The sequence below is a fragment of the Prionailurus viverrinus genome, chromosome F2, assembly GCF_022837055.1.
Source record: "Prionailurus viverrinus isolate Anna chromosome F2, UM_Priviv_1.0, whole genome shotgun sequence".
Lineage (NCBI taxonomy): Eukaryota > Metazoa > Chordata > Mammalia > Carnivora > Felidae > Prionailurus > Prionailurus viverrinus.
Genome location: NC_062578.1, coordinates 48,429,745 through 48,457,470, shown reverse-complemented (window position 1 = coordinate 48,457,470; position 27,726 = coordinate 48,429,745). Strand labels below are relative to the sequence as shown.

General features: G+C 37.2%; 1 protein-coding gene and 1 long non-coding RNA gene across 5 annotated transcripts in view; one reads left to right on the top strand and one right to left on the bottom strand.

Annotated features, from left to right (window-relative positions):
- Window positions 1–27,726, top strand: part of UBR5 (ubiquitin protein ligase E3 component n-recognin 5) — a 137,576-nt gene that overhangs the window by 53,299 nt on the left and 56,551 nt on the right. For 3 of the 4 annotated variants that reach the window (XM_047842411.1, XM_047842409.1, XM_047842408.1), the window contains exons 6-20: window positions 1,532–1,721; window positions 1,911–2,070; window positions 2,652–2,801; window positions 4,584–4,795; window positions 14,945–15,061; window positions 15,142–15,252; window positions 16,099–16,253; window positions 17,027–17,144; window positions 20,690–20,874; window positions 23,539–23,648; window positions 24,480–24,592; window positions 25,951–26,094; window positions 26,191–26,302; window positions 26,771–26,925; window positions 27,171–27,368. In XM_047842411.1, the coding sequence (XP_047698367.1) occupies window positions 1,532–1,721; window positions 1,911–2,070; window positions 2,652–2,801; window positions 4,584–4,795; window positions 14,945–15,061; window positions 15,142–15,252; window positions 16,099–16,253; window positions 17,027–17,144; window positions 20,690–20,874; window positions 23,539–23,648; window positions 24,480–24,592; window positions 25,951–26,094; window positions 26,191–26,302; window positions 26,771–26,925; window positions 27,171–27,368 (2,230 nt within the window). The remainder of the gene's footprint in view (window positions 1–1,531; window positions 1,722–1,910; window positions 2,071–2,651; window positions 2,802–4,583; window positions 4,796–14,944; window positions 15,062–15,141; window positions 15,253–16,098; window positions 16,254–17,026; window positions 17,145–20,689; window positions 20,875–23,538; window positions 23,649–24,479; window positions 24,593–25,950; window positions 26,095–26,190; window positions 26,303–26,770; window positions 26,926–27,170; window positions 27,369–27,726) is intronic. The other variant, XM_047842410.1, reaches the window with a different exon arrangement.
- On the bottom strand, window positions 9,197–18,694 carry LOC125156400 (uncharacterized). The gene is made up of 4 exons (XR_007148585.1): window positions 18,571–18,694; window positions 14,301–14,447; window positions 13,392–13,518; window positions 9,197–9,279 (listed from the first exon to the last, which is right to left on the bottom strand). It is a non-coding gene; the product is annotated as an uncharacterized LOC125156400 (long non-coding RNA).

Below are 27,726 nucleotides of genomic sequence, written 5' to 3'. Positions count from 1 at the left end.
TTATAATGAATCTGTACGTTGCGTTGAGTAATGTAGACATCTTAACAATATTAAGTTTTTCAGTCCAGGAGCATGAGGTTTGTTTTATTTATTTGTGCCCTCTTTAAATTCTCTTAGCTGTGATTGGTAGATTTCAATATGCAAGTCTGGCCTACTTGGTTAGGTTTATCCCTAAGTACTGTCTGTTTGTTTCTTTGTTTTTTTGATGCTATTGTAAGTGGAATTGTTTTTTTAAATTTCCTTTTTGTTAAAGCAATGTACTCTTAATGCACCTTAGTTTTTCTTTTGGTCTATGAATGGTTCTTTACTGTTATATTTATGACATCTATTGCATAACTGAGATTAAATGATGGTTCATAGTATAGTCCTGAGAATGCACAATATTGTTTTTCTCTAAAATTATCTTGGGCAGTTCTCAGGCTATAGATACAAATACCACATAAACAATTGATACAGTGCATCAACAAGTGTAGAAAACCTTCAAAAAGGATGACACCAAGTTTTCTGGAGATTTGTTCTTTTTCCATTTTACTGAGGAAACTTTTTAAAAGTTTTTTTTTTTATTTGTTTAGACATAGATTGTGCTTTCCAATTAAGTAAGAAGAGAGATCCAGTAGTTTGTTGTATATTAGAATTGTTATGGTTAATATAGTCAGACATTTGTAAGGGAACAAAAGACTTGGAAAATCAAATTTAAACTAAATCTGCATGGGCAAGTTGAAGGTTTCAGCCTTAGATGAGTACCATGCACAATAGTTGAGAATAAAGTTCCTTTATCTAGATTGAATGATCTCTAAATATTAGATTCATTTTAAAGAGGCATCAACTATACTAAAAAATTTTTTTTAAAATAGACTGGCACTGTCATAATTTCTAAGGCTAGTGTGATTTGTGAGAACATTTTCTTTGAATACAGAAAAGCAGTTGTTGTTGATTTGAAAATGTTTAATGCTCATGTTCGGGGCAATAAGTAAAGATGGAAATGTCATGCCTTTTCTAAGTTTTCTCATACTCAAGAAAAAATTAATGTCTTTTAAATAATAACTTTTCCTTGGTTAAGGTGGTTAATAGTGCTAAATATCAATGGACTAATACCTTTGCCAAATAAATGTTTTATTCCATGCAAAGCAGTTTGAGCCCTAAACTCTGAATTACACTTTTTGTGTAACATGTTGTTGGTAGTTATTGTCTGATGAGTCTTCCAGGTAGAGGCAAGGTGTGTCCTATAACACATTTTAGAATTGTGACTAGAAATATTTGGTATGTGGAGCTTTAAAAGATTACATCAAAAGATGCATAAATGTGATACTTACCTTTCTGAAGAGTGATTTTACATGTAAGTTAAGCATTAAAACACAAACAGTTTTAGTTTGAGGCTCAGTTCTATTGTTCTATTAAAGTACTATTAACTGTTACGTCAGTTAGACAAATAGCTTTGTCTTCACTTAGGGGAATGAACGTGAGACCCAAAGTGATCTATTCAGAATGACTGTTAAAAATATTAATTGTCTTAAATTCTCTCCTTTTTTAGAAGTCGATGGAGTTCTGGAGTAGGTGGAAGTGGAGGAGGGTCTTCTGGAAGGTCCTCAGCTGGAGCTCGAGATTCCCGCCGACAGACCCGAGTTATTCGGACTGGGCGGGATCGAGGGTCTGGGCTTTTGGGCAGTCAGCCCCAGCCAGTTATTCCTGCTTCTGTCATTCCAGAGGAGCTGATTTCACAGGTATGGATCTTGTGGAACACTTCACACAGGCAGCAGAACAATATTCAGTTAAGTACTTAAGTGAACATACTGGGCTTTAGTCATGACTTGCAGCATGAATTGTGAAATACTGCTTCTAGAAAGCTGATTTTGATAAAAGTATAGTCACAAGGAAATTAGCATAGCACTCTTCTTTATTTTTTATTTCAGGCCCAGGTCGTTTTACAAGGCAAATCCAGAAGTGTCATTATTCGGGAACTTCAGCGAACAAATCTTGATGTGAACCTCGCTGTAAATAATTTACTTAGCCGGGATGATGAAGATGGAGATGATGGGGATGATACAGCCAGTGAATCTTACTTGCCTGGAGGTTGGTGGATCACCATCATGGTTTTCTTAGCTTTAGAGGGAGAAGCTTTTTTTTGAGTGGGTAATGGCATTATAAAGTACAATGGGTTTTCTGACGGTTCTTTCCAAGGTGGTAGGTATTTCTCACTGTAGTGTTTAATTTGTAAAATACCTTTCAGGGGAAATGGGGAAATGTTTTTGCTCAGTGGACTTGCGTTCTATCCCAGTAAAGACATAGATGTATATGCATGGCTTTATCACTGTCTGACAGATGGCTCTGGAAAGTTGTTTTCTGATGCCCTTATTACCAAATATGTAATAATTGCATTTAGATTTTGGCTACATTATATCTATGATGTTATAAGATGAGATCTTTTTTTTTTCTTGTGATTATTTAGGTAGCCCAAGTGACACTCATGCATTTGATGTTCCCTAAAATCTTTGTTTAGTAACATTAACTTTATTTCCTAGGTAGTTAGGACTTTTTCCTCAGGGTATGTCAGTACTCTGCATCTCATTCTAATCTGATTTAATTTTCAGAGACCTTTCAGTGGTCTACAGATATTTTCTGTCTGCTTTATTTATGTTTCTTTCTGTTTATAGAGGATCTTATGTCTCTTCTTGATGCTGACATTCATTCTGCCCACCCAAGTGTTATTATTGATGCAGATGCCATGTTTTCTGAAGACATTAGCTATTTTGGTTATCCTTCTTTTCGTCGTTCATCGCTTTCCAGGCTAGGCTCATCTCGAGGTAATTTTGCATTTATTTCTTTGTGATCATTGGCTGGCTATATGGAGAGATAGTGATGGAGTTCACTATGTTTTAACTTTTAATATTGTAGTAATTATACGTTAATACTTATTATTCTTTTTGAATGCTTTGGTATTAAACTAGTTATTTTTGATTTGGAAGAGCCACAAATAGTACTTCACTTTAGAGATGATCTTATCTACATTGTGGAATACCTGTCAAGGGATTTGACTTACCTAACTGTATTTTTAATTAGGAAAATGGATTCTGAACTAAAAGCAGAATTCTACTTTACAGTGACATGCAGCATTCAGAAAACAAGTCTCTTTAGTTTATTTGATTAAAATAAAGTGATTATTCTGTTCATTTTAAATCCTGGCTAGATGGAAGTGAGAAGTATGAAAACATTTAATAGAAATGGGATTGGCTAATAATTAATATGTGGAAATGTATAGCTTATTAAATGTTACTTTCAAAAGTTTGAAATTCTTGAAAGGTATAGTACATAGTAGAGGTTAGAAGATTTTGAAATCCTGTGAATGTAAGACTTTTCTCTGTATATGTTGGTATAGATTTAACTTGTATTTTAACTTTATTAAGTCAATTTTTTTAGTTTCCAGAATGTAAAACTGCTTGATTCAAATAACAGACAAGAATCAGTTATATTATCTACTGATCATTAGTAAACTGGAAAAATTGCTATGTTTTATTAAGACCTTGCTACAAATATCGAGTACTTAAAAGCAGAGTTTAAAAATAATAAACCTATGATGATCTTACAAATATACTGAACCTGTTATGTAATAGCTTTAAAAAATTTAAATAAATCCATACTTTACTGCCTTTATCAAACATTTCATTTTCAGATGTTTAATATCAAGCACAAATAACTCCTTCTAAATTTCTCCCCTTTTTTTGGTCATTCTGTGTAGGCATTGCTTTTCACTTGAACCATATGAAATTGCTGCTGCTTCCATTTTGACCTGCACGGATGGCAGTTTCATATGGTTCAAGTTAATGTTGTTTCTGATCCTTCTTATCCAAGTCTTGGGAAGTATATTTTGATTACTTACTTAAAAAAATAATGAGCAAACAAAAAACACCCCCTCCCTCAACAAACTGTCTGTAGAGAGTTTGAAGGCCAATTGCAGGGGAAGCATTTTTGTAAGGAAATCTTTGTCTTTCTATAAAGATAGTTAAAAGAAGCTTGTCTGTTTCTCAAAAATTTTTAAATGAAACTGACCATGAACATCCAGTCTGTAAGATTACTCTGAACAAGGGCTTGAATTATCAACATTTTTATAGTTAACGTTAATGGATTTATATTTTATCCTTTTCAGGTTTTTTCCTTGTTTGTATAAGGTTTTGTTTTTGTAAGGCATTCTACTAAATACTCTTGATTTACATATGTATCTGATATGTTGAAATTCTTATTTATGCACATTATCTAGTAGATAAAGTTATGGTAACCATCGTTAATGAAAGCCAAAAATTTTTAATTCCATTAAAAATCCATTTTAAAATAAAGTAATTCTGTTCTAAAATTAGTAGTTGGAATTCAAAAAAGTCTGCCTCTACATAGTTCTCAAAAATGCTAGTTTATAATTTTCATAGATTCACTTGAAAGAGTTAATGTTTTGAATGTTGCATGTCAGGCTTACTAGATATACATTTACATTAAATTTTTGTGAGTAGATAAACTGCTGTTAGTTGCATCCTGAAGGGTCTTTACTAGAGAGTGGCTTACTTTTATCCCACTGGTGTGACCCAATTGCATACCAGTTCTCCTTCTTCCCTTAGAGAGAGACTCTGAGCTGTTGCGTGAACGTGAATCCGTTTTACGTTTACGTGAACGAAGGTGGCTTGATGGAGCCTCATTTGATAATGAAAGGGGCTCTACCAGCAAGGAAGGAGAGCCAAACTTGGATAAGAAGAATACACCCGTTCAAAGTCCAGTATCTCTAGGAGAAGATTTGCAGTGGTGGCCTGATAAGGTATTTGGAAAGATTCCCACCCTTTCCATTTAAATGGATTCCTGGCAAACCCAACTTCCTCCCTCCCCCACCAAGGTTTCTATTTTATTTCAGAGTTTTGTACTACCATTATTTTAAAAAACAAAAAAAAATTTTTTTTAATGTTTATTTTTGAGAGAGAGAGACAGTGTGAGCAGGGGAAGGGCAGAGAGAGGGAGACACGGAATCTGAAGCAGGCTCCAGGCTCTGAGCTGTCAGCACAGAGCCCAATGCCGGGCTCAAACTCAGGAACCGTGAGATCATGACTTGAGCCGAAGTCAGATGCTCAACTGACCAAGCCACCCAGGCGCCCCTGTACTACCATTATTTTATTTAAAAAAAAAATTTTTTTTTTTTTTAACGTTTTTATTTATTTTTGGGACAGAGAGAGACAGAGCATGAACGGGGGAGGGGCAGAGAGAGAGGAGACAAAGAATCGGAAACAGGCTCCAGGCTCTGAGCCATCAGCCCAGAGCCTGATGCGGGGCTTGAACTCCCGGACCGCGAGATCGTGACCTGGCTGAAGTCGGACGCTTAACCGACTGCGCCACCCAGGCACCCCTACCATTATTTTATTTTAAATATTTGTTTATTTTTGAGAGAGCACGCGCGAGCGAGCATGAGTTGGGGAAGGGCAGAGGGTGAGGGGTTCAGAGGATCTGAGGTGAGCTCTGTGCTGACAGCAGAGAGCCTGATGAGGGGCTCAAACTCACAAATTGAGAGATCATGACCCAAGCCGAAGTCAGACGCTTAACCAGCTGAACCATCAAGGAGGAGCCCTTGTACTACCATTATTTAAAACACACATACACACACACACACACACACACACACACACACACACACACACACACGTGATATTTTTGTTTTGTTTTAAAGTATACATAGAACATCTTTATTTGACACTACAGGAGTCATCTTAGATGTAGATTCAGTGGTGCTGTTATTTGTTGTTGTTTTGCTACTTGATGAAGTAAATTGGAGAAATCGGAATGGTAGTTCCAGATAACACATCAGCATTCTGTTTCAGAACTTCTTTTCTGGTGATAATTTTGCCAGTAACTGATAACCCTTGGTAGAAATTTGTTTTATAATGTCAAGTGGACCCCAGCTACTTCAGAGCAAGTTTGTGGTCATTGATAGAAGCCCACAAGTCAGGGCAAGATAGGGATCTGTGTTTCTTTTGACTAATTAGTTGCCCTGTTTCATGGCACTGAATTCTGACAGACCCTTTGCTCTAAATGCTGTGGGAGACAAAGCAGGCTGAACAGGAATGGACTGGGAGATCGGCTCTGCATCCTGAAAAGTACAGTGACTGGCTTCTAGAAGGCATCCAGGATTTGTTAAGTTGATTTGAATCTTTAAAAATCCATCACTGCTGCAGAGGAAACATAGTGTCGGATCCTGTTGATGCTGTGTAGGTTTCGTTGTCCTGAGTGCTTGGTAATGGCTCCTACAGGAAGCCATGTTTTTCATCTCTCTTTTGATGTGCCTTTTTCTTCTTATTTCCAGAGCCAGTGGGCAGGAAATTTTCTTAAGTAGGAGTAAAAGAACATAAAAATTTTGAGGTTAATCTCTAACAGATAAGGAGATTCTGATAGAGATTTTTTTTTTCTTTTTTTGAAGTTGAATTTGCATTTGGGATATTAAAGGAAAATACTGTTTAACTTTTAAATTTATTTTTCATAGTTATTGTGAATCTTGATGTAGTTCATTTATTTTCTTCTGTATTCAGCTCATGTGGAAAGCTTGAATACAAGAAGGAACATGAATTTTAATCAGTCTCTTTGTAAGCAAAGGTTATTCTGTTTTCTTTGGCAGCTGACAAACTTTCCCTGTATTGGCATTCTCTTACTTCTTTCCATAAAACTAGACATGTCCTAAGTTCTGCTTTTATTCCATGTGGTAGAAGGTGATTTAAACCTAGGGCTTTTTTTCCCCCTCTCTTCCGTACATTGTTCTGTGTTTCCTATTTCTCTTGCCTGGATCATATTAGCCTGCGTCTACTTCCATGTTGGCAGGAAGTAATAGAGGATTCATGAATCTTGTTTTAATAGTACCATCACATATATATTAGTCTGGGCTTCTTTATCATGTACTATTTTTGATGAATGAGTGTTTTAAACAGTACAAATCTAACAAGCTTTTTCCCTGGCCAGCGTATGCTCTGTTAGGCTTAGACAGTCTTTGTTGCTCTTTACTAATAGGCATGTTTTTAGTACAGCTTGTTTTCAGAAACAGTTAATAAGTACATCGTGATATCTTGAGACTGTGCAGACTTAATAACACTTAATGTGTTATTTCCTTGATGTTTAGACATCAAGGAGGAATAGGAGTGTGTGAAACAAAATATATCCTTCCTGTACCTTTTTTTCCTATTAAACCCCTAATTTAAAATATTTGCACTGGAAAAGATCTACTTTTTATTAGCTTATGATTGAAATTTAGATATAAAAAATGCAGTTTAGGGAAAAAATAGCTTAAGCCTAATCAAACCCTTAAGCATTATCATAGTTATCAACAAATACCAGTAGTTGACCATATTGGCCCCCCCCAAAATTGGGGGTAGTGATCCCTGGGAAGTACAAGGGTTTTGGTGGAGGAGAGCTTGATGTGTGATCAAGTGTCAGGTGGAGGGTGCAGGGAGATAAAGGGTGTTGTCAGCATTCACTACTTAGAAGTAATGTCTCTTTCTTTCTTTTTTGGGTGAGGAGGGTTAAAGAATGCCTGCCAGCTTAACTTCAGAAATGACTTAATCCAGTATTTTTAAATTGGAAGTTTGCATAGTAACCATAGTATCTTCACTCTTCATTGTGTTGGGGTACATGAGAAATTCCATTGGTTAATTATCTTCTGGATTAGTACTGACTTTTCCCTACTCCCTATTTAGAGAAACAGCAATTTCTTCAAAGTTTCACCATTTTGTAGACTAATAAAGTTTCTTTCATAGTAGAATGAGTGTTCTCTTTAAGCCTTTTATAGTTAATATTGAACTGAAAATATTTCAGGTAACCTTAAACTTTAAATATTTCTATGAGTTATTCCTTGAGTTGAATGTCAAAGCTAGTATAAGAGCATACTTGGGAACTCTTGTGCACTGTTGGTGGGAATGTAAATTGGTACAGCCACTTTGAAAACTAGTATGGAAGTTCCTCAAAAAATTAAAAATAGAATTAACATATGATCCAGCAATTCTGCTTCTGGGTGTTGATCCAAAGAAAATGAAAACACTAACCCAAAAAGATACATGCACTCTCGTGTTCACTGAAGCATGTACAATAGCCAAGATATGGAAATAACCTTAAGTATTCATCAGTGGATGATAAAGAAGATATAATACATACATATACTCATATATACAATTGAATTTTGTTCCACTATAAAAAAAGGAAAATCTTGCCATTTGTGACAACATGGATTGTACCTCAGTGGCATTATGGCAGGTGAAATAAGTCAGAGAAAGACAAATGCTATATGACCACTCTTATATAAGAATGTGGAATCAAAAAAACAAAACAAAACACCAAGCTCATACACACAGAGAACAGATTGGTGAGTACTAGAGGCAGGGGGTTGAAAGGTAAAAAGAAAAAGTTTTAAAAATTGTTAAGTAGGCATAAAAATTTTTCCTTTATTAATTTTTCAGTACCTTAAAAATATAAAAATTAGAAATTATTATAAGGATGTCTTCATGAAGACAGGTGAAGGTCAGTCCTTATTAATTTAGTAGCCTTGATTAAATGCATACTTCCTTTTTTTTTTTTTGAAGCTTATTTATCTATTTTGAGAAAGAGGGTGAGTGGCGGAGGGACAGAGAGGGCAAGAGAGAGAATCCCAAACAGACTCTGTGCTGCCAGCACAGAGCCCAACGCGGGGCTTGAACTCCTCAAACCGTGAAATCGTGACCTGAGCTGAAACCAAGAGTCAGATGTTTATCTGAGCCACCCAGGTGCCCCACTGCAATCTTTGTGTTAGGCCTTTTGCTTAGGTGTTAGGATAAGAGTTTTGTAGAAGGCAGAACAATGATATTAATGCTTTGGAGTAAGTACCATTATAGAATTAGGTACAGGAGGCTTTGGGGAATCCTAGGAGGCCAGAGTGATTGCCGAGTGTGGACTCTGGAGTCAGATTGCTGGAGTTCATATCCTGCCCCTGCCACTTACTAGCTGTGTGGCCTTGGTTAAGACCTTTACCCTCTCTGGGCCTTTGTTTCTCATGTATAAGATGAGGATAATAATGGGTTTTGCCTTGTGAGATTGTCATGAGAATTAGATGACCCATTATATGTAAAGTGTAAAGAACAAGGAGAACAAAGGGTCTTTGCTCTACAAAGAGAACAGACAGTTTCTGTAAGTCACGGATGGGTGGGGTTGAGACCCCAGCGGCAGCATTTGGGTATTCCAAGTGGGTCCATGTGGCAGTATTTTGAGCGCTGGATTCTCTGCTGGTACAGAGTTGAGCACAAGCTGAAAGAGATACGACCATGTCCATTGTCTGACTTGGCTAAAAAATGCAAGAAATGAAAACATTTTATTGCTATAATAATGTAGCATAATAAAAAATTAATGGGTTGTCTGTATCTACCTAAGGGAGAGATGGAGGGAGGGCCTCTAAGTCCAAGTTCCTCATGTTCACAGTTGAACCAGCCAAATCTATACTGGTTTCTGCATAGTTTTACCCCAGAATGTCAACTTTTTTATTACGCTGCCCTGCCTCTTCATCCATCATTTCCTCCCTCCCTCCCCAGCATACCACTGTCCCTCATTCCTGTCCTTCCTCCTGTTTGCTTTTTGTACTTTATATTTCTGGAAGTAGCTGTGATAATTCAGTTACTTTGGTAAGAGGATGCAATCTTCCCATTAGGTGATTATCTCACATAGCTTCATTTCACTTCTCAGTTTTGAAATTTAATTTTCTCAGACTAGAAATTTAGTTCTATGTGCTGAATGTCTACATGTAAAATGTAGCTATATATATATATATTTATGCCAGCCTACTTCCAACAAGAATCTAAGGTGACTTATAAGGGAAAAAAGATGCAGCTATAGTCACGAAACACTGTTACCAAGAGAATGCACAGATAAGAGGGAAAAACAGACGTGGGAGGGAGAAGGAGGAGTAATTACACAGAAATCCATGCTGAGTAAATCTGCTGAAACTGAACATAAAAACTTTGCTTTGTGCCCCATAATGCTTTCAGTTTAAAGCACGCACATATCCTTTATTTTTAAGCAAGTTGTTGGAGAAGAGTGTGGTGAGAGTTGTGTCGTGGGTGATGAAGAAACAAACTAATGGAGCAAGTCAGTGATGTTAATTTGCAGTCCTGTCCCTTACTGTTGTGGACCTGTTTTCATATGGCCTAAGAAAAAAAGAAAATATATTCACATTGGTCTTTTGAACTGCAGTTGCATGTGATTCTCCGTTTGTTTGAATGGTGTTGAGAGCAAATAGGCCATGACATCTGGTTCCTTACTTAAGCTATTTGGAGCAGCCTCACTGTTGGAACCAGTTGACCAAACTTGTTGATCATATTGCTTCACCTTCAGGGTTCTAGAAGGGCAAGTTGAGTGGGGAGAGGTCTTTGTTGTTGTTGTGTTATTGACACTTGCATGTTGCAGGTAGTAAGTTCCTGTTAAGAATTAGCTAAATGTGTCACAAACATAATTTAAAAGGAGAAGTTGTCATAGAAAGGAAACGAAGGCAGGCATAAGGAGACTAGGGAAAGTGGACAGGCAAGGAGAAATGAAGTGTGAATAACTAAAGTTGATCAAATCGCACGTTGTAACCCTTGGTTATATTCCATCCACTTCAGGCATAATATGTGATAATGTTGCTGTTGGTGCTGGTACATCCTGGGAGAGGTAGTGTTGGCTGATGGAACATTTTTTTAAAGAGACGAAAACCAAGTTTTATGGGAGAAATATAGGAATAGAAAGGCCAGTGTTTTCAAAATAGAAGTCACTAAATATAGATGTGGTCAGCAGGAATTTACACTGCTGCTGGACTACATGCCTTTTTTTTTTTCTTTTCAGTTTTGGCCCCTACATAATTTCTATCATTTTTGACAGATTTCCATCTCCTTTTGGGGAGACATTTCTAGTTTGATTGATGGCCTCAGTTCAGTTATTTATTGTTATTCAGACAGTTGTAAATTTATTGAGTAGCTTCAACTTCTAGTGACTTGATTTTTGTTAAAAAAAAAAAATAGGGCTACAAAGTACTGATCTTTCAGGAAACATGCATATCTACTTTTTCCAGTTGGGTTGAAGTAGGCCCTCACTTGCTCAGAGGCAGCCATTGTTATTTCATAAATACAATAAAAACAATGTTTTCTATGACGTTATAAAATGAGTGAGCTAAAATACTGTTCTTTTCTGTTGTGTTTGATTGTTTTGTATTTTTTCACATAACAAATCTAAATTGGGCAAGAAGCGATAGGTGATTATTCCATCATCTTCCTTTGGTTGGACACACACATTTTCCACATTTGTCCGTAATGGATTTTCAGTGCCTTTGGCATTCAGTTAGTTCATTCAGGACTTGCCTTGGGGAACGTTGGTCTGTCTTGGAGGATATAGGTAAAGTCACTTCTGAGAGGCTTTGTGCGCCATGTTCTTGCTATAGGGATGATTTGTTCAGGATTGTATTGCTCTGGCAAGGCATTTTACTTGGAGAAGTTGGGGTTAAAATTCATTTATTCATTCAGTTATAAGAGTGTTCTTACTGTGTACCATGTGTCAAGCTGGCCTTTGGGAATGTAGAGGTGAGTATGATATGGCCCCTCTCAGTGGGGAAGACATACATTCACATACAGTATAATGTGTTCACAGTGTGTGATCGGTGGTAGACTTGAAGGTGTGAATACAGTGCTTAGAGTTTCACAGTGGAGAATGACTAATGCCACCTGAGAGATTTGGTAGAGACTTCACACAGGAGATGATATCTGAGCAGCATTTTTTTTTTTTTAATTTTTTTTTTCAACGTTTATTTATTTTTGGGACAGAGAGAGACAGAGCATGAACGGGGGAGGGGCAGAGAGAGAGGGAGACACAGAATCGGAAGCAGGCTCCAGGCTCTGAGCCATCAGCCCAGAGCCTGACGCGGGGCTCGAACTCACGGACCGCAAGATCGTGACCTGGCTGAAGTCGGACGCTTAACCGACTGCGCCACCCAGGCGCCCCTGAGCAGCATTTTTAAGGTTAAGTAGGCAGTGACTAAGATGCAGAGGCATTCCAAGCGTATCAAGCATGGGCCTAGAGTCAGGAAAGGGCACGGTGTGATTATGGAACAATGAGAAATCCAGTGTGGGTAGGGAGTAGAAAAGAGCAAGATGGAGCAAGACTGTGAGTGCCCCCGGCAACTTGCCACGGGGTTAAGATGGTCTGCAGTCACTAGGAAGCAGAGTTCTTAGAGAAGTAACATGATGGGATCCATGGGGTTCTGTTGGTTTTTTTATGAGGTGAAGGCTCTTGGCATTGTAGGAGAAAGATCTGGAGTCTGTTCAGAGACTGATAGAATTGTCATGGAAGGGAATTATGAGCATCTCAACTAAAGTAATGGCAGTGGAGATAGAGGAAAGGAAGAATCTAAGGAATTTGAGGCAAAGGCAGTACTGGTTGACTAGTCACTACATTGTTAAGAGAGAAGAAGAGGAGGTGATGAGAGGGCCCAGGTTTTCATGTCTCTCCTCTGTTACAGGGTGGGTGGTGGATGTCATTCATGGAGAGAGCAACTGCAAAGGATATGCAGCTTTGGAGGAGATGATGAATTTATTTTGTAGATGTTAGGGTGCTTTACGACATCCAGTAGACAACTCTTGCAACAGGTTAGTTTGGAGGTAGGAGATGTACATGTTTAATAAGCATGATGCCCCAATGGCTGCTGTCAGTTAGGCTGAGGGTGGAGCATATTTGAATAAAGGAGCAGGGTGGAATCTGGGGCAGGGAGTGGATGGTGGTATGAGGGAGATGAAGAAAATAGCCATGAAAAAAGAAGGAAGACCAATAGGGAATAGTGACCTATGAATAGGGACAGGAGAAATTCCAGAACAGATGAACAGGGTCAAATGGTTTGAAGAGTTTAAAGAGAAGATGGGCTAATTAAATGCATGGGGCATTGATATGACTGTTGAGGTGTAGTTGTACCTCTGAGTGAAAGCTGGTAAGGTGAAACATGCCAAGCAATTCACTTTACCATGAGTAGGATTGAAGGAAGGATTAGTTTGGTTGATTGTTGGGGTTATGAGAGAGTGTTAGTTACATCCTGTGTGTGGGGCTTACCCTTAAATAAGAGAGAAGGACACTTCTTTCTCTGAGATGAAGGCGGGGAGGAGAGGAGAATGGTGTTTTTTTTGTTAAATCTAGAAGTAGGAATATTCAGCAAGCTTGTGCTTTTCTGGGTAAGTAGAAGGTGAAGTTGGGGGCAGAGTAATCATAGTTGGATTTGAGCACTAATTTGTGCTGGGCTGTGTGCTGTCTATATATGTTACTGTCTTTTGGCTTTTATTCTCCCCCCATATATATTATTAAACCCACGTTAGAGGTAAAGAAAGGGGGTTCAGAGAAGTTATAAAACTTACCCAGAGTCACATACTTGATAGGTGTTGGATCCAGGGTTTGGGCTCACTTGGCTTGATTCCATCATCCTTTAACTGAAGGGAGGAGAAGGAAGTGTGAGGTAGAGATGTTAGGATTTGATGCAGCCACCTTGGAGAGAGTAGACACAGGTTTTCAGATACGCTTGGCGAAGGATAAGAGAGGAATTGGTAACTTGCAGAGTTTCAAATTTGGTCTCTCCTGTCCCTCTGTGGAAGTGACTTGACAATAGGGCTGATTGGTATTGGTAAAATAGAAGGTTAAAATTTGGGTTCTTTCGGTACACCTCTGCAGCATAACCTGTTGTTACATTATAAATCGTGGCACACTTTACAGGCTTTAGCTGACCGGTGTAACCCATCTGACCAAATAAGATTGGAATTTGACAGAAAAGCAAAATGACACCATTAGTTTAGCATACTCCAGAGCCAGAATTCCAAAGAGAAGCAGTGCTTAGACCAGTAGCAAAAGTACAACCAAAAATCTCTTAATGGCAGGTTTTGCCATGTGATTTCTGGGTAGCTTCATGACTCTGATCATATTAACATTGTGTTAAAAATAATACCGATACTGGGGCACCTGAGTGGCTTAGTCTGTTGATGGTCTGACTCTTGGTTTCAGCTCAGGTCATGATCTCATGGCTCGCGGGTTTGAGCCTGTGTCAGGCTCTGCTCTAAGAGTGTGGAGCCTGCTTGAGATTCTCTCATTCACTCACTCGCTCACTCTCTCTTTTTCTCTCTCTGCCCCTCCCCTGCTCTTGCTCTCTCGCTCTCAAAATAAACATAAAAAAATTATTGATACTGTTCATTTACATTTATTGTCAAAGATTTTTAGAATTTAATTGCATTTAACACCTGGCATGTGCATCACCTTAAAACTAAATGAACTCTCACCTTAAAAAAACAACGTAGACGTTTGTTTCAGCAGCTTGGAAGAGTCTAGAGAGGAGTCTTCTGTCTTGACACTTGATTTTTCCAGCTTCAGCTTATTGTTTTCTTCATTCATTTGGCACATTTATATCACCTACCATGTGCACTGTTCTAAAAAATGGGGATACAGTGGTGAACAAGACAAAGCTTATATCCAAGTGAATAGACCGTAAATGAGTAATACAGTATTGTGAATATACTATTACTATCATAATGTAGTATAGTTGTGAAATGCTATCATCTACAAAGAAAGCAGAGTAAGGAGGTGGAATATGAGAGTGGTGGTTTTGTAGGTAGTGTTTCATTTGAGCAGACTTGATTAAGGATAGGGATTGAGTCACTGAGAAACAAGGCAAGAGAATACCAAGGACATGACAGGATCCTGCGGACATGGTCTAGGAGCTGGAAGAAGGCCTGTGTGACTGAAGGACAGTGATTTCACAGAGGAAGCCAGGGCTGCATTACGAAGGGCCTTACAGGCTGTGCTGAAGACTTTGCACAGCTGTGGTTTATATGTTTACTGAATTAATCCCGATTTGATGAAGTGATTAAAGTGATTAGGTTTGGCCAGTTGTACTTACACTATTGTATTATTTTTTACTTTATAGGATGGAACAAAGTTCATCTGTATTGGGGCTCTATATTCTGAGCTTCTGGCTGTCAGCAGTAAAGGAGAACTTTATCAGTGGAAGTGGAGTGAATCTGAGCCTTACAGAAATGCACAGGTATTTTATATTAAGCTTTCATCGAATGGTTCTATATATCAACATACAAAAGAGTGATCATTTTTCTTGTGCTTTCTAAGAATCCTTCACTGCATCATCCACGAGCAACATTTCTGGGGCTAACCAATGAGAAGATAGTCCTGCTGTCTGCAAATAGCATAAGAGCAACTGTAGCTACAGAAAATAACAAGGTAGGAAATACTTTGCATTCGTTGAGAAACATTTCATGCTTCAGTTCTTGGTTTTCTTCCTCTCCCTCGGCCCCTTTTCCATCTTTTAATTTTCTCTCTTTCTAAATCCACAACTTCAAAGCATCTCAAGCCTAAAGAGAGTAATCCAGTATATAATCTTTTTGTTGCTGGTTTATCCCTATATTATAATCCAACTTTAGAGGTGGCTTTTTCCCTTAAGGAAAGGACAAAATATTTGAGATAAGTGCTAACAAAAGCTGTCAGAGATGGATTGGGGAAGTATATGGGTATTTTGCCTTGGATTCTCTTTGGCTTTAGAGTCACTAATTTTTTTTTTTTTTTTTTAGTTTATTTATTTTGAGAGAGAGAGAGAGAGCGAGGGAGCGAGGGGGAGGGGCAGAGAGAGAGGGAGAACTCAAGCAGGCCCTGTGCTGTCAGTGCATGAAACTGTGAGATCATGAAACTCATGAAACTGAGATCATGAAACTCATGAAACTGAGATCATGACCTGAGCCCAAATCAAGAGTTGAACGCTTAATTTATTGAGCCACCCAGATGCCCCTAGAGTCACTAAATACTTTTTAAAATTGTTGTAGCAAATGTTTACTTTTGATTAATTTCTTTGAGATGGCTTTAGACGATCATTTCAATAACTGCTACTTCAATGTATTTGTGTAAGGAAAGTATTTTAGATTCTTAATTAAGAACCTTTTCTGAATTACTTATTTTTCTGGCATTTAGCTCAAAACATTTTAGAATTGTAGTCCGTAGAGTATGTATGTTGTTTCCTACTTTTGACCACAGTCCTTTCTTATTTATTTAAGCCTCTAATATTTTACTCTTTAGGTTGCTACATGGGTAGATGAAACTTTAAGTTCTGTGGCTTCTAAATTAGAGCACACTGCACAGACTTACTCAGAACTTCAAGGTGAACGGATTGTTTCTTTACATTGCTGTGCCCTTTACACCTGTGCCCAGCTAGAGAACAATTTATATTGGTGGTGAGTAACACAGGGAGGGGGAATTCCTTATCAGTGAATGCTTTTATGTGCATAGATAGGTGCTTTGAGAAGTGGAACACCAACATGAGAAGGTTGGTCAAAAGATAATGCTTTGTAGAGAGGGAAATTTCACTTTGGAACAAAGTAACATTAAAAAAACTTATAAAAGTAACACATACTTTAGTGATGGTAATTATGGAATTTTACAAAAGTATAAAGTGGAAACAAAAATTACGTATCATCCTGCAACCTGAAGGTAACTACTGTTAGCATTTGGAAGTATTTTAAATCTTTCCTCTACATAAATACGTACTTTGCTTTTACATAATTGGAAACCTAGGCTATCGGGTATTTTTTATGCTTTTTCATTTAACAGTATTACTTAAAATATAATTAAATATAAAATATAATTACAGTATTTCATTGGATGTATATTTTGTGTCTCCTTTATTCCTTTACTATTAGGGACTTTAAAATGTATTTTTTCTGTTGTGTTTTAAGGAGTTTAGTAAATCTGCATTGGCAGAAATAATACGTAGGGGAATCTACTAATGAAATAAAATTATTTGGAAGAAAATTTCAGGTGATCAATTTTCTATAAAATTTTAATCCCTAAAGGTTTAATAAAAACAGGACCAGTTATGTATTAAAGCTATGCTCAAGTTATGATTAAGAATAAGTTGTAAATACAACAAGCAAAAATATTACATGTAATTTCAGACTAATAGGCTTCTTTGCTGCTTGCTTGACCAATTTATACTTTTTCTTTTCAGGGGTGTAGTCCCTTTTAGTCAAAGGAAAAAAATGTTAGAGAAGGCTAGAGCCAAAAATAAAAAGCCCAAATCTAGTGCTGGTATTTCTTCAATGCCGAACATCACTGTGGGTACCCAGGTAAGTGATTAGGGGACGTTGTTACTCTTCAAAATCACTTTCTTCCTCTTTAATTAATTCCCTTCTAAGCAGTTTTATAAATGAATGTTATTTGAAGGACCAGGTTCCAATAGCATGTATATGCTTTTTTTTTTTTCAATGTTTGTTTATTTTTGGGACAGAGAGAGACAGAGCATGAACGGGGGAGGGGCAGAGAGAGAGGGAGACACAGAATCGGAAACAGGCTCCAGGCTCCGAGCCATCAGCCCAGAGCCCGACGCGGGGCTCGAACTCCCGGACCGCGAGATCGTGACCTGGCTGAAGTCGGACGCTTAACCGACTGCGCCACCCAGGCGCCCCTATGCTTTTTTATTCAATAGTTGAGTGACATGGAGATTCTGCCCCAGTGTCACAGTAGGTTTCCTTATGGGGCAGGGTTCCCAGATTTGCCTGATTTTAAGAATCATTTGGTACTTGAATGCAAGAGTGTGGAGCTCCTAGGACATTCCTTCTGTTTGTCTGGTGGTAAGGCCTGGGGTTGATTATGTTAACAAGCATCCCAGGTGATAAACAGCCAGGCAGTTTTGAAAGATCCTGCTCTTGGGGATGTTGTCAGCATAGGGCAGGAGGCTTCCTCAGATCTCTGTTTCCACCAGAGATGGATTCCACTCTGAGATGGTTTTAGGCTTCTATGTTATAGAAGGTGATTTTTCTAATACCTCAGTGGATCAAATTGTGGTTGGTTCAAGGACTTCTGGCTCCTCCATTCTTTCAGGGAGTCTGCAGAGCCCTTTCTTTTCTTTCCATTTACATATCTGTGAAGCTGAATTGTCTGCATACACTTTAGTCTAAGTAACTATCACAACAGATTGAATGCAGAAGCAGACGTGGGAATCGAACTGTCTTCCATTAAATCAAACATCAAGAGATTTGGAAAAATGTAAACAGTGCCACTTTTCTTGCTATTTTTTTTGAAAATCAGTTTTTTATAAAATTGTTTATATTAACATGACATTTATTACTGTGAAGTATTTAAAAATTTCTCAATTTTAATTACTAATGCATTAAATACCAGCTAGATAGGACCCAAATAAACAAAATATTTTTGGGTCCTCAGTAATATTTAACAGGGAAAAAGGGCTCTGATACCAGAATAGTTTGAGAACTGTTGTTGTTCTTTTCATTCATTATCTTGAGGATAGTTTATCTTGAGGATAAAAATTGGTGTATATTCTAGCAAGCACTACAATGACTATTTTGTAAAATCTAGGAAATACAAAATGTAAGTTATCCCACCTTGTAGTGATAAGGAAAAGAAAAATTCAAAGTGCAAGATGACACATCGTGTAATAAAAACTACCATTTGTCTGAGTGCGAGGGATTATAAAGTGCTTAAAGAGTTACTACTTCAGTTGTTACTTTTCAACAAAACCCAGCTTATATGTACCCGTTTTGTGTTTGTGCCTCTATGTTGTTGTTGTTGTTGTTCTTGTCGTCGTCGTTGTTTGGTCCTAGTCATGGTTATCTTATTCTGACTTATTTCTTGCTTGGCCTCCCAATTGGGAAGTGTTTAGTGATTACCCATTATTTTGAATATTCTTCTTCAGCCTTCATTATTTATTTCAGTTGCTTTGGATAGGAGCTTCAAAGAGCTCCCCTTTTCCTGGTTAGTCCAATTACTGATTTCTGTTGTTCTTAAAGTTCCTTGTTCACTGGACTCACTTAATAGCAAGATATCCTCACATTTGCGTTATTAGCATGGAGGATGATGTTGCTACAGAGAGAGAGAGCAGAAAAAAACACTTTAAAGGTGCACTGAAGAAAATTTTTAAACGAAATAGCTTGGAACTAAATTGCTAAGAGATAGGTATATGAAAATATTTTGGTATAGAACTAAGATTTTATTTTAAAGCTGTGGAAAACTAGAGATTTAAGATAGTCATAGCCACAGAATAAGGAAAGCCTTCGTGTGTTAACTGTTGATTACTTAGAATTATCAGCTACACCTACACTTTGAGATCATAATGTTGAGAATGATGTATTTAGCAGTTATCCATTGACACGTCTCGTTATATGCTGGACCCCAAATACACACCACCTTGTCTTTAAGGTGATTTATTTTTTATAAGAAGGCACTAATAAATAACCTCCTATCTTCTAATCTTACCACATTTCTCTTTAAAATACAGTCTTCTTTCTTATTGATCCTCTTTCAGACTGTAAGCTTTCACCAGTCTTCTCTGAAAATTTGTGGGTGAAACTTCCCTTTAAGTCACAGCTAAGCAGGACATACCTTTTTCCAGAAGTCAGCTCTTCATGAACTGTACATTCTAAGCCACAGATCTATATTTAGTGACGCATAACTATCTGATGGAACTGCAACTCTGCTCCAGGATTTCCAGTTGTGATACTACTCAAATGTATCAGCGTCTTCTGTGTCACTTACAGTTAATTATAAACCACCACATGATCTTTGTATGTGCCACTGTCAAGGACAGCAGAATACTTCATTACTGGGTGACTGAACAGAATGTCCATAAGATTGAGCTGTGGGAGAACTCAAAAGAGATGTCCAGAAATAATCTTTCTTTCTCATTTGGAGCTATTCTTGGTGTGTTTGACGGTGCCATCTTGCAGGTTATTGCTTTCAGAGTATATGACCTGAGGGAGCTCCTCTGCTGTGAGAAGTTGCAGGTTATTTACTCCTGCACTCAATTAACTTCTAACATTGGCGTCAACACACTCTTTTTTAACGTAAGAGAAAACTTATGTTATCCAGTGAAGCTTTTGGTTTGTAGAAAACAAGTCTTCTGGGGGAAAGAAACCCCCATAGAGATGAAGTTTATAGAGCCTGTATAATACATAGCATCGCGAATTAGGAAAGTCATTTTAGATGTTAAGAAACTGACAGAATGTGTAATTATTTTGTTATTTTTTTAATGACAATCTTTAAAAAAAGTTCTTTGCTATTTCTGTTCTGTTTCTTTATAGCAGAATGGTCAGGATATTTGTTGCATGAAATTTGTTAGGTTGTATGAATTTTTTTTTTTTTTAATGTTTATTTTGAGAGAGAGCATGTGCATGTGAGCCAGGGAGGGGCAGAGAGAGAGAGAGAGAGAGAGAGAGAGAGAGAGAGAGAGAGAGAGGGAGAGAGAGAATCCCAAGCAGGGATTCGATTCTGCAGGCTCTGCACTGTTAGCACAGAACTCACATCGATCTCATGAGCTGTGAGATCATGATCTGAGTTGAAGTCAGGAGTCAGTCACTTAACTGACTGAGCCACCTAGGCAGCCCTTTTGCAGGAAATTTTAAAGTTTTTTTTTTTTTTTTTTTTTTTTTTTTTTTAACAAATGTGCTAAAATAATTACTGCTCCTTAATTTTGGGAACAAATTCTTGATAGAGATAATGCTTTTAAGACAATGCTTTAAGAGCCTTATTTGATTGTGTAAGATTGTTTTTGGAAAACCTAGGAAATAATACTTTTATGTGTTGTATTTTTATGCATTTGGAACAACTCTTCTAATTTTGAAAATGTCATCTTGATGATTTTTCTTTTGTTTGCTAGGTGTGCTTAAGGAATAATCCTCTTTATCATGCTGGAGCAGTTGCATTTTCAATTAGTGCTGGGATTCCTAAAGTTGGTGTCTTAATGGAGTCGGTTTGGAATATGAATGATAGCTGTAGATTTCAACTAAGATCTCCAGAGAGCTTGAAAAACATGGACAAAGCTAGCAAAACTACTGAAGCTAAGTAAGTACTGTACTGTAATGAATCGTGATTTTACACCAGTTTCTAGTTTGCTATGTATACGAGAGGGGTAGTCAAGGCAGACTTAGAGGTGTGCAGTGACCTAGAAAATTGCTACCGTGGTGAGGTCTTGTGAAGATGCCCAGAAGTTTTGCAAGGAATTGGTAAAATTTACTGTTTGCCACTTGGTTAATATTTGTATATTATAGTTGTTCTTGATGTTCAGCAGCTAGAATGACCATATATAGAGTTCTCTTTTGATATCTTTGTTTTGTCATTAGAGTGTGTCCTTTGCCATTACTGTGTGGAAGAAGAATATGTTTAGCCTTATCTCTATCAGGCCATCTTTGCCCTCCTCTCTCCCTGTGTAATTATCTTAATTTCTACCTAATGTCTTAACTGCATCTTGATCCTTGAAAGGATTTTATAAGTTAACATTCTGGAGAGGGAAGTTCTGTAAAGGATTTGCAGAGTTTCGGGGTGGAGGGGTATGTGAACAGAGTTACCACTGAATTGTGTGGAGCCCGCATACAGAGGCTGGCTTATTGTTTGGGAGTCAAGTATATAGTTACTTAACACCTGTACTTTTAGAAGCATCTATAAGTATTTGTGTGTGGTATAATTTGGTTGTTTGGTACATGAACTTCAAACCTTTAATAAAGTTTATAAGTAACTTTTTTTTCTTAATCTTATAAAAATATGTAACCATTATAGAAACATAGATGAGTAATAGCATCACATTCCAGAAACAACATTTTAATATTTTGGTGTCTTTTTTTTTTTTTTTTAATTTAACAGGCATTAAAAAGAAATGGGGATTGTACTATACATCTAAGTTTTTAAAATGCTGAGATTTGTTTGCTCAAATGAGTGTAATGATTGTAAATTTACTACCTTTTTTGCTATTTCTCTTAATGTTAAAAATGCAAGTTGTAATTAAGAAAACACAGGGATTACTGTCAGAGAAAGACAAATATCGTATGATTTCACTCATATGTGGAATTTAAGAAACCCAACAGGTGAACATAGGGAAAGGGAAGGAAAAATAAGATAAAAACATAGGGAGGCAAACCATAAGAGACTTGTAAAGACAGAGAACAAACAGGGTTGCTGGAGGGGAGGTGGGTGGGGGAATGGGCTAAACGGGTGATGGGCATTAAGGAGGGTACCTGTTAGGATGAGCACTGGGTGTTACACTAATGAATGAATGAATGAATCACTGGGTTCTGTTCCTGAAACCAAGACTATACTGTGTGTTAACTAACTTGAATTTAAATAAGTTAATTAAAATTAAAAAAATGGATGACTACTAAATAAGTTAAAGAAATACTCTTTAATAAAGCAACGCTACTGTAATTTATGCCAAATTAAGGCTTTTTTGCTTTGTTGTCGTGATCTCTCTCTCACCGTCCCTGTCTTGTTATACATAATAGATTTATAGACTTCCTCTGTAATTACATTGATTTTTATCCTAAAAATAAAAGTGACAAAACACATTTTCATTTTTTATGAAATTTTGTAAAGAGTGATTGAAATGTTTTTGATGTGCACAAATATAAATGAGTTTATATTTAACACATAGAATATGCTACTGGAATCGTGTAATTTATAAAGTTTTTCAGTATCTTCCTTGAAATTTGCCATCTATATGAATAAACTTAGTAAAAGAGCTTATTGAAACTTAGTGTTAAGAACATAGTCATTTTCATGTGAAAGACTCTTCTTTGCTAAGTGTTGAGATGCGTTCACTTTAATGGCATGCTAGTGATTAGTCAGTATCAGCCTGTTTCCACCATCACAAGATTTGCAGAGCAGCCATGAGTGTTCACGTGTACTTGTACTAAGCACTTTGCCAAGATGCTGATGAAAATGATACTGGTTTACTGTGGACTGTTTCTAAACTCAGGTGAAATTCCTGGTGGGGATAATAGACGAGGGGGTTAAGATGATGGCCTTGATAACAATATTTATAACAGATTTCTTAGTAATAGGTGACTTTTCTAACTAAAAATTGACTTCTGCCTTTTAAGGACTAAGATATATATGTGTGTGTATGTGTATTTTTTAATCATCTGTAGAATATTGTATAGTTGCTGACTGTAGTTATCTTCCTAGGTATAAAGTGACAAAGGATAGTTTATTCTGTAATTTCTCAGTTAGGTTACAACAGGTGATGGTTCTTCATCAGATGGTTCAAGAATAAATTTTTGTAAACCATGGGAGTTGAGTTCCTTTTTTGAACTCTTAAGAAATTAATGATAGATCTAGTTGGTATTTTATTTATTTTCCTTTACCATTTCTCAATTAAATTGCTATGTCCAAGTCAGGGTTTACTGAAGTGTGAAACTTGTTTGCTCAAGAGCTTGTAATAATTGAGTGTAGTTTTTGTTGTTATTCATAGATAAAGCTTATCTGAATCATTGTTCAAAGTTGTTGATAGCTTTATATGGTGTAGTTTTCTTTCCTTTCTTTTAAAAATATTACTAAGAATTTGAAGTATGCATCGTGTACCTTTTTCAGTACCTGGAGTCCTAGAAATAGACCATTTTGTACAAGTTTTAATATTTCATTCCCTTATAAGAATAAACTTGATTCTAAAAAATAAACCATCTGACAAGTTCTAATATTTCATTTTCCTAATAATGAGAATCTAATTTCTAATCTCAGGCCTGAAAGTAAGCAGGAACCAGTGAAAACGGAAATGGGTCCCCCGCCATCTCCGGCCTCCACATGCAGTGACGCGTCCTCAATCGCCAGCAGCGCATCAATGCCATATAGTAAGTTTTATGTGTAGTGTACGTTGGTCACAGTAAGGTCCCAGGCAGAGAGCTGGGTGCAGTCTGTTTATGATTTGAGGCAACTTCTACCATTTTCAGTATTTTTTTGTATAAATTTTGTTTCTAATAGTTAGATTTTATGTGTATGAGCAGTTTTATTTAAATGAAAAAATAGTATTTACAGTGTTGCCTATTCCTGTTGTTTTTTAGAGTTCTATTGAGTTTATAATTTGTAAAATGCATTGCAGTGATAGTGGGAAATAACTGCCACTAATTAGAATATTTTCCCACCTTTGTGGAGACTGTTTTTAGTATAAATTGGTTATGGCTTGGTCCCAACTTGTGCTCAGAATTTGCAGAATTTATAAACCTAGACTCACTACTGCACATTGGATTTAAGGAGTTTTTTGAACGGTCCTCAAAATAAATTTATTTTATAGTGTATTTGCTTTGCCCTTGAGGAAGTTGAAACTTAATAATTACATGATAGTTTTAAAAACAGACCAACAGGTCTTTTTTTTTTTTTTTTTTAACCTTCATCAGGTAACTCTAATTTTAAGGGTTCAAAATAAGTTTTTTATTTCTTCTTTGTGTGTTTGCAGCAGTGTTAATATCATTAGGCATTAACAGACGTGATTTTTGCTATTAAGTCATTTGAAGTGGAAATTGGTCATAAAACGTCAATTCATAAAGTGGTAGTTCACAGAATTGTTATTTAGATATCTCATTTGTATCCCTTTACAAATGATCTTTTTTCATATATTTAGATGAAATCTATAAAGTCTCTTTCACATTTTCTTTTTGGTACTTACCATTTTGTTGTTGTCTAAGAACGACGACGGTCCACCCCTGCCCCGAAAGAGGAAGAAAAGGTGAACGAAGAGCAGTGGTCTCTTCGGGAAGTCGTTTTTGTGGAAGATGTTAAGAATGTTCCTGTTGGCAAGGTTTGTTCAAAACGTCTAAGAGTTAGTTACTACCAGAACTAGAACAGTATTGGTTATCCAAGAATTTATGGTTGGTGAGTGTTCATCAGCCCTTTCCTCAGAGCTGCTCCATTCCTCACCTTTAGTGAGCCCTTAGCCTGTTGCAGATAGCTTCTGTTCCCTAAAGATGAATAGATGATTATGAGGCCTCTTTTTGAGTATTTACGGTGATATATTGCCTTTTTTTTTTTTAAGTGTTATTTTGGAAGAATTTTTGCAGAAAAATTGCAGAGATTATATTACTTTTTGATGCAGTCCATTTTTTGGAGCTATCAGAGAGTTCTGAAGGAGAGATCCTCTTCCATAACACTTAACAACTTCCCTTGACATTTAAAAATCTTACTGTCTTCAAGTCACTTCCAGTTTCTTTTCCCTTCTTTCTGGAGAGGGTTTCTTGCTTTCTAAGAAACCCAAGTGGGTAGAGTCCATCAGCTAAAATGCAATTTCACCTTTCTCTCCACACATACTGAAAAACAAAATGGAACTATATCTGCAAAGTAAAGGTTTTTCTGATTGCTCATTTGTTTCTGAATTGATGGTCTTTCATTTGTACTTTAGGGAAAGAGTAGATATGCCACTCCCTGCAATTTACAAAGGCTTTCTCATACATGATTCCATTTGATTCTCAAAATAGAACTGTAGCTTATGGGCAGGTGTTTCTTCTGAGATCACACTGGCTCAAAATCAGAAGCAGTTAGTAGCATAGGTAGGACTCAAGTATTCTGGTTTCAAGTCCTGTGCTCATCTTTCTGTACATTGCTGACTCTCTACCCGTGCTGTTCAAAATGGTAGCCACTAGCTGTATATGTGGCTCATTTATTAAAATTGAATAACATAAAAAGTTAGCTCCTCAGTCACATCAGCTCCATTTCAGGTGCTTCATAGCCACTTATGCTAATAATGGTTACCATATTGGGCAGTGCAGATACGGGACATTATCATCGTCACAAAAGTTCTTTCACACAGCGGGGCTCTAAACCAGTAAAAAGCATAATAAGCTTTTTTGGGGGAGCATTTCATGGGTTATACTTAATTTTTATAGCTGATTGCTAAACATCCCAAAGACTGTAAGCGCTGGCTATGTGGGTCAGTATTTCTTTAGAAAATAAGTCTCAGATACAAACATCAACAATAAAGCTTTGGTGAGTCTGTTTAGGTCCCCCCCCCCCCAGTTCAGGTTAATTTTTTAACTTGGTGATCATTAAAGAAATAGAAGAAATTAAATGCCTTCAGTATTAAATTAGTTCAGTGAACATAATTTGCATATTAATTTCATGTAAGTCGGTGGTAATATTCAGCATATTTACCTGTACTTCCAGGTGCTAAAAGTGGATGGTGCCTATGTTGCTGTAAAATTTCCAGGAACATCCAATAACACAAACTGTCAGAGCAGCTCTGGATCAGATGCTGACCCTTCTTCTCTCCTGCAGGATTGTAGGTTACTTAGAATTGATGAACTGCAGGTAGGTGTAGAGGGATCACTCAGCAGGTGAATGTTGGCACTGACTACTTGAGTGTGTTATGGTTTCTGAGAGCAAGGTTCCTTTTGTGTCATGCAGGTTGTCAAAACTGGCGGGACACCAAAAGTTCCTGACTGTTTCCAAAGGACTCCTAAAAAGCTTTGTATACCTGAAAAAACAGAAATATTGGCAGTGAATGTGGATTCCAAAGGTAAAGATTTTGTAACATTTTCACCTGGCATACTTTATATCCTATTAATATTTGTGTAGTAAATGGGTGTAGGCTAGGAGCTGCCTGGGTGGCTCAGTTGGTTAAGCGTCTGACTTTTGATTTCAGTGCAGTTCCTGATCTCAGAGCTCATGAGATAGAGCCCTGCATCGTGCTCTATGCTGACAATGTGGAGCCTGCTTGGGATATTCTCTCTCTCTCTCTCTCTCTCTCTCTCTCTCTCTCTCTCTCTCTTCCCCCCCCCCCCCAAATAAATGAATATACTTAAAAAAAAAAGGGCATAAAATAAGTGATTTGGGGTGTTTGGAAGTTTTGTTCCTTGTGTATAATGTTATGGAATGAGATAAATCACATTTCACATGTGACCAGAGATGTTAAAATTTGGCAGGTACTTACTGGAGGTTATTAAAGATGCATAAATTTTTTTTTTACATTTATGTGTTTCTGAAGGTGTGCATGCTGTTTTGAAGACTGGGAATTGGGTACGGTACTGTATCTTTGATCTTGCGACAGGAAAAGCAGAACAGGAAAATAATTTCCCTACAAGCAGCATTGCTTTCCTTGGCCAGAATGAGAGGAATGTAGCCATTTTCACTGCTGGACAGGTACTGAGGCTTACTTTTGCTTGTGAAAACTGATGGGACAACATTGGCATTTTTGTAAAACCTAAAGTTGGGCTCTAATTTGCTTGTTATTAAACTACTGAAGAATTTCGAATATCAAGTACAATTAATACTGGGTTTCTTATTTGGTTAGCATAATCTAATATGAAAATAAATATACCTGTTGTAAAAATCAAAGATCCATTTTTGATTGGGAGCCAGATTTTATTATTTTCCCTCTATTATAGGAGTCTCCTATTATTCTTCGAGATGGAAATGGTACTATCTACCCCATGGCCAAAGATTGCATGGGAGGAATAAGGGATCCTGATTGGCTTGATCTTCCACCTATTAGTAGTCTTGGAATGGGCGTGCATTCTTTAATAAATCTTCCTGCCAATTCAACAATCAAAAAGAAAGCTGCTATTATCATCATGGCTGTGGAGGTAACTTGACTTTTGAAACTACTTGACATTTTAATTCACGTGATACTGCTAGAAACTAGGGAAACCAATCAAATAGATTATTTGTTGACCCTTCTCTATAGGTGGTAGTAGTTTATTAAGACAAGAGAGATGAGTGAACCGTAGATGGCAGTGTAAGTGTTTGAGTTAAGGCGTGCACAGTACTGTAGGAGCACAAAAGGGAGGGATATCAATCAGACTGTGACTATAGAGAAGGCTTCTCATAGGAGGCGATGCCTGAACACAGCTTTGAATAGTCAGGGGTCTCCTAGACACAAGGTGAGGGCGGGAAATGTTATCCTTGGTGCCAAGTCTTTGTGAATCTTAATGTTTTGGAAGA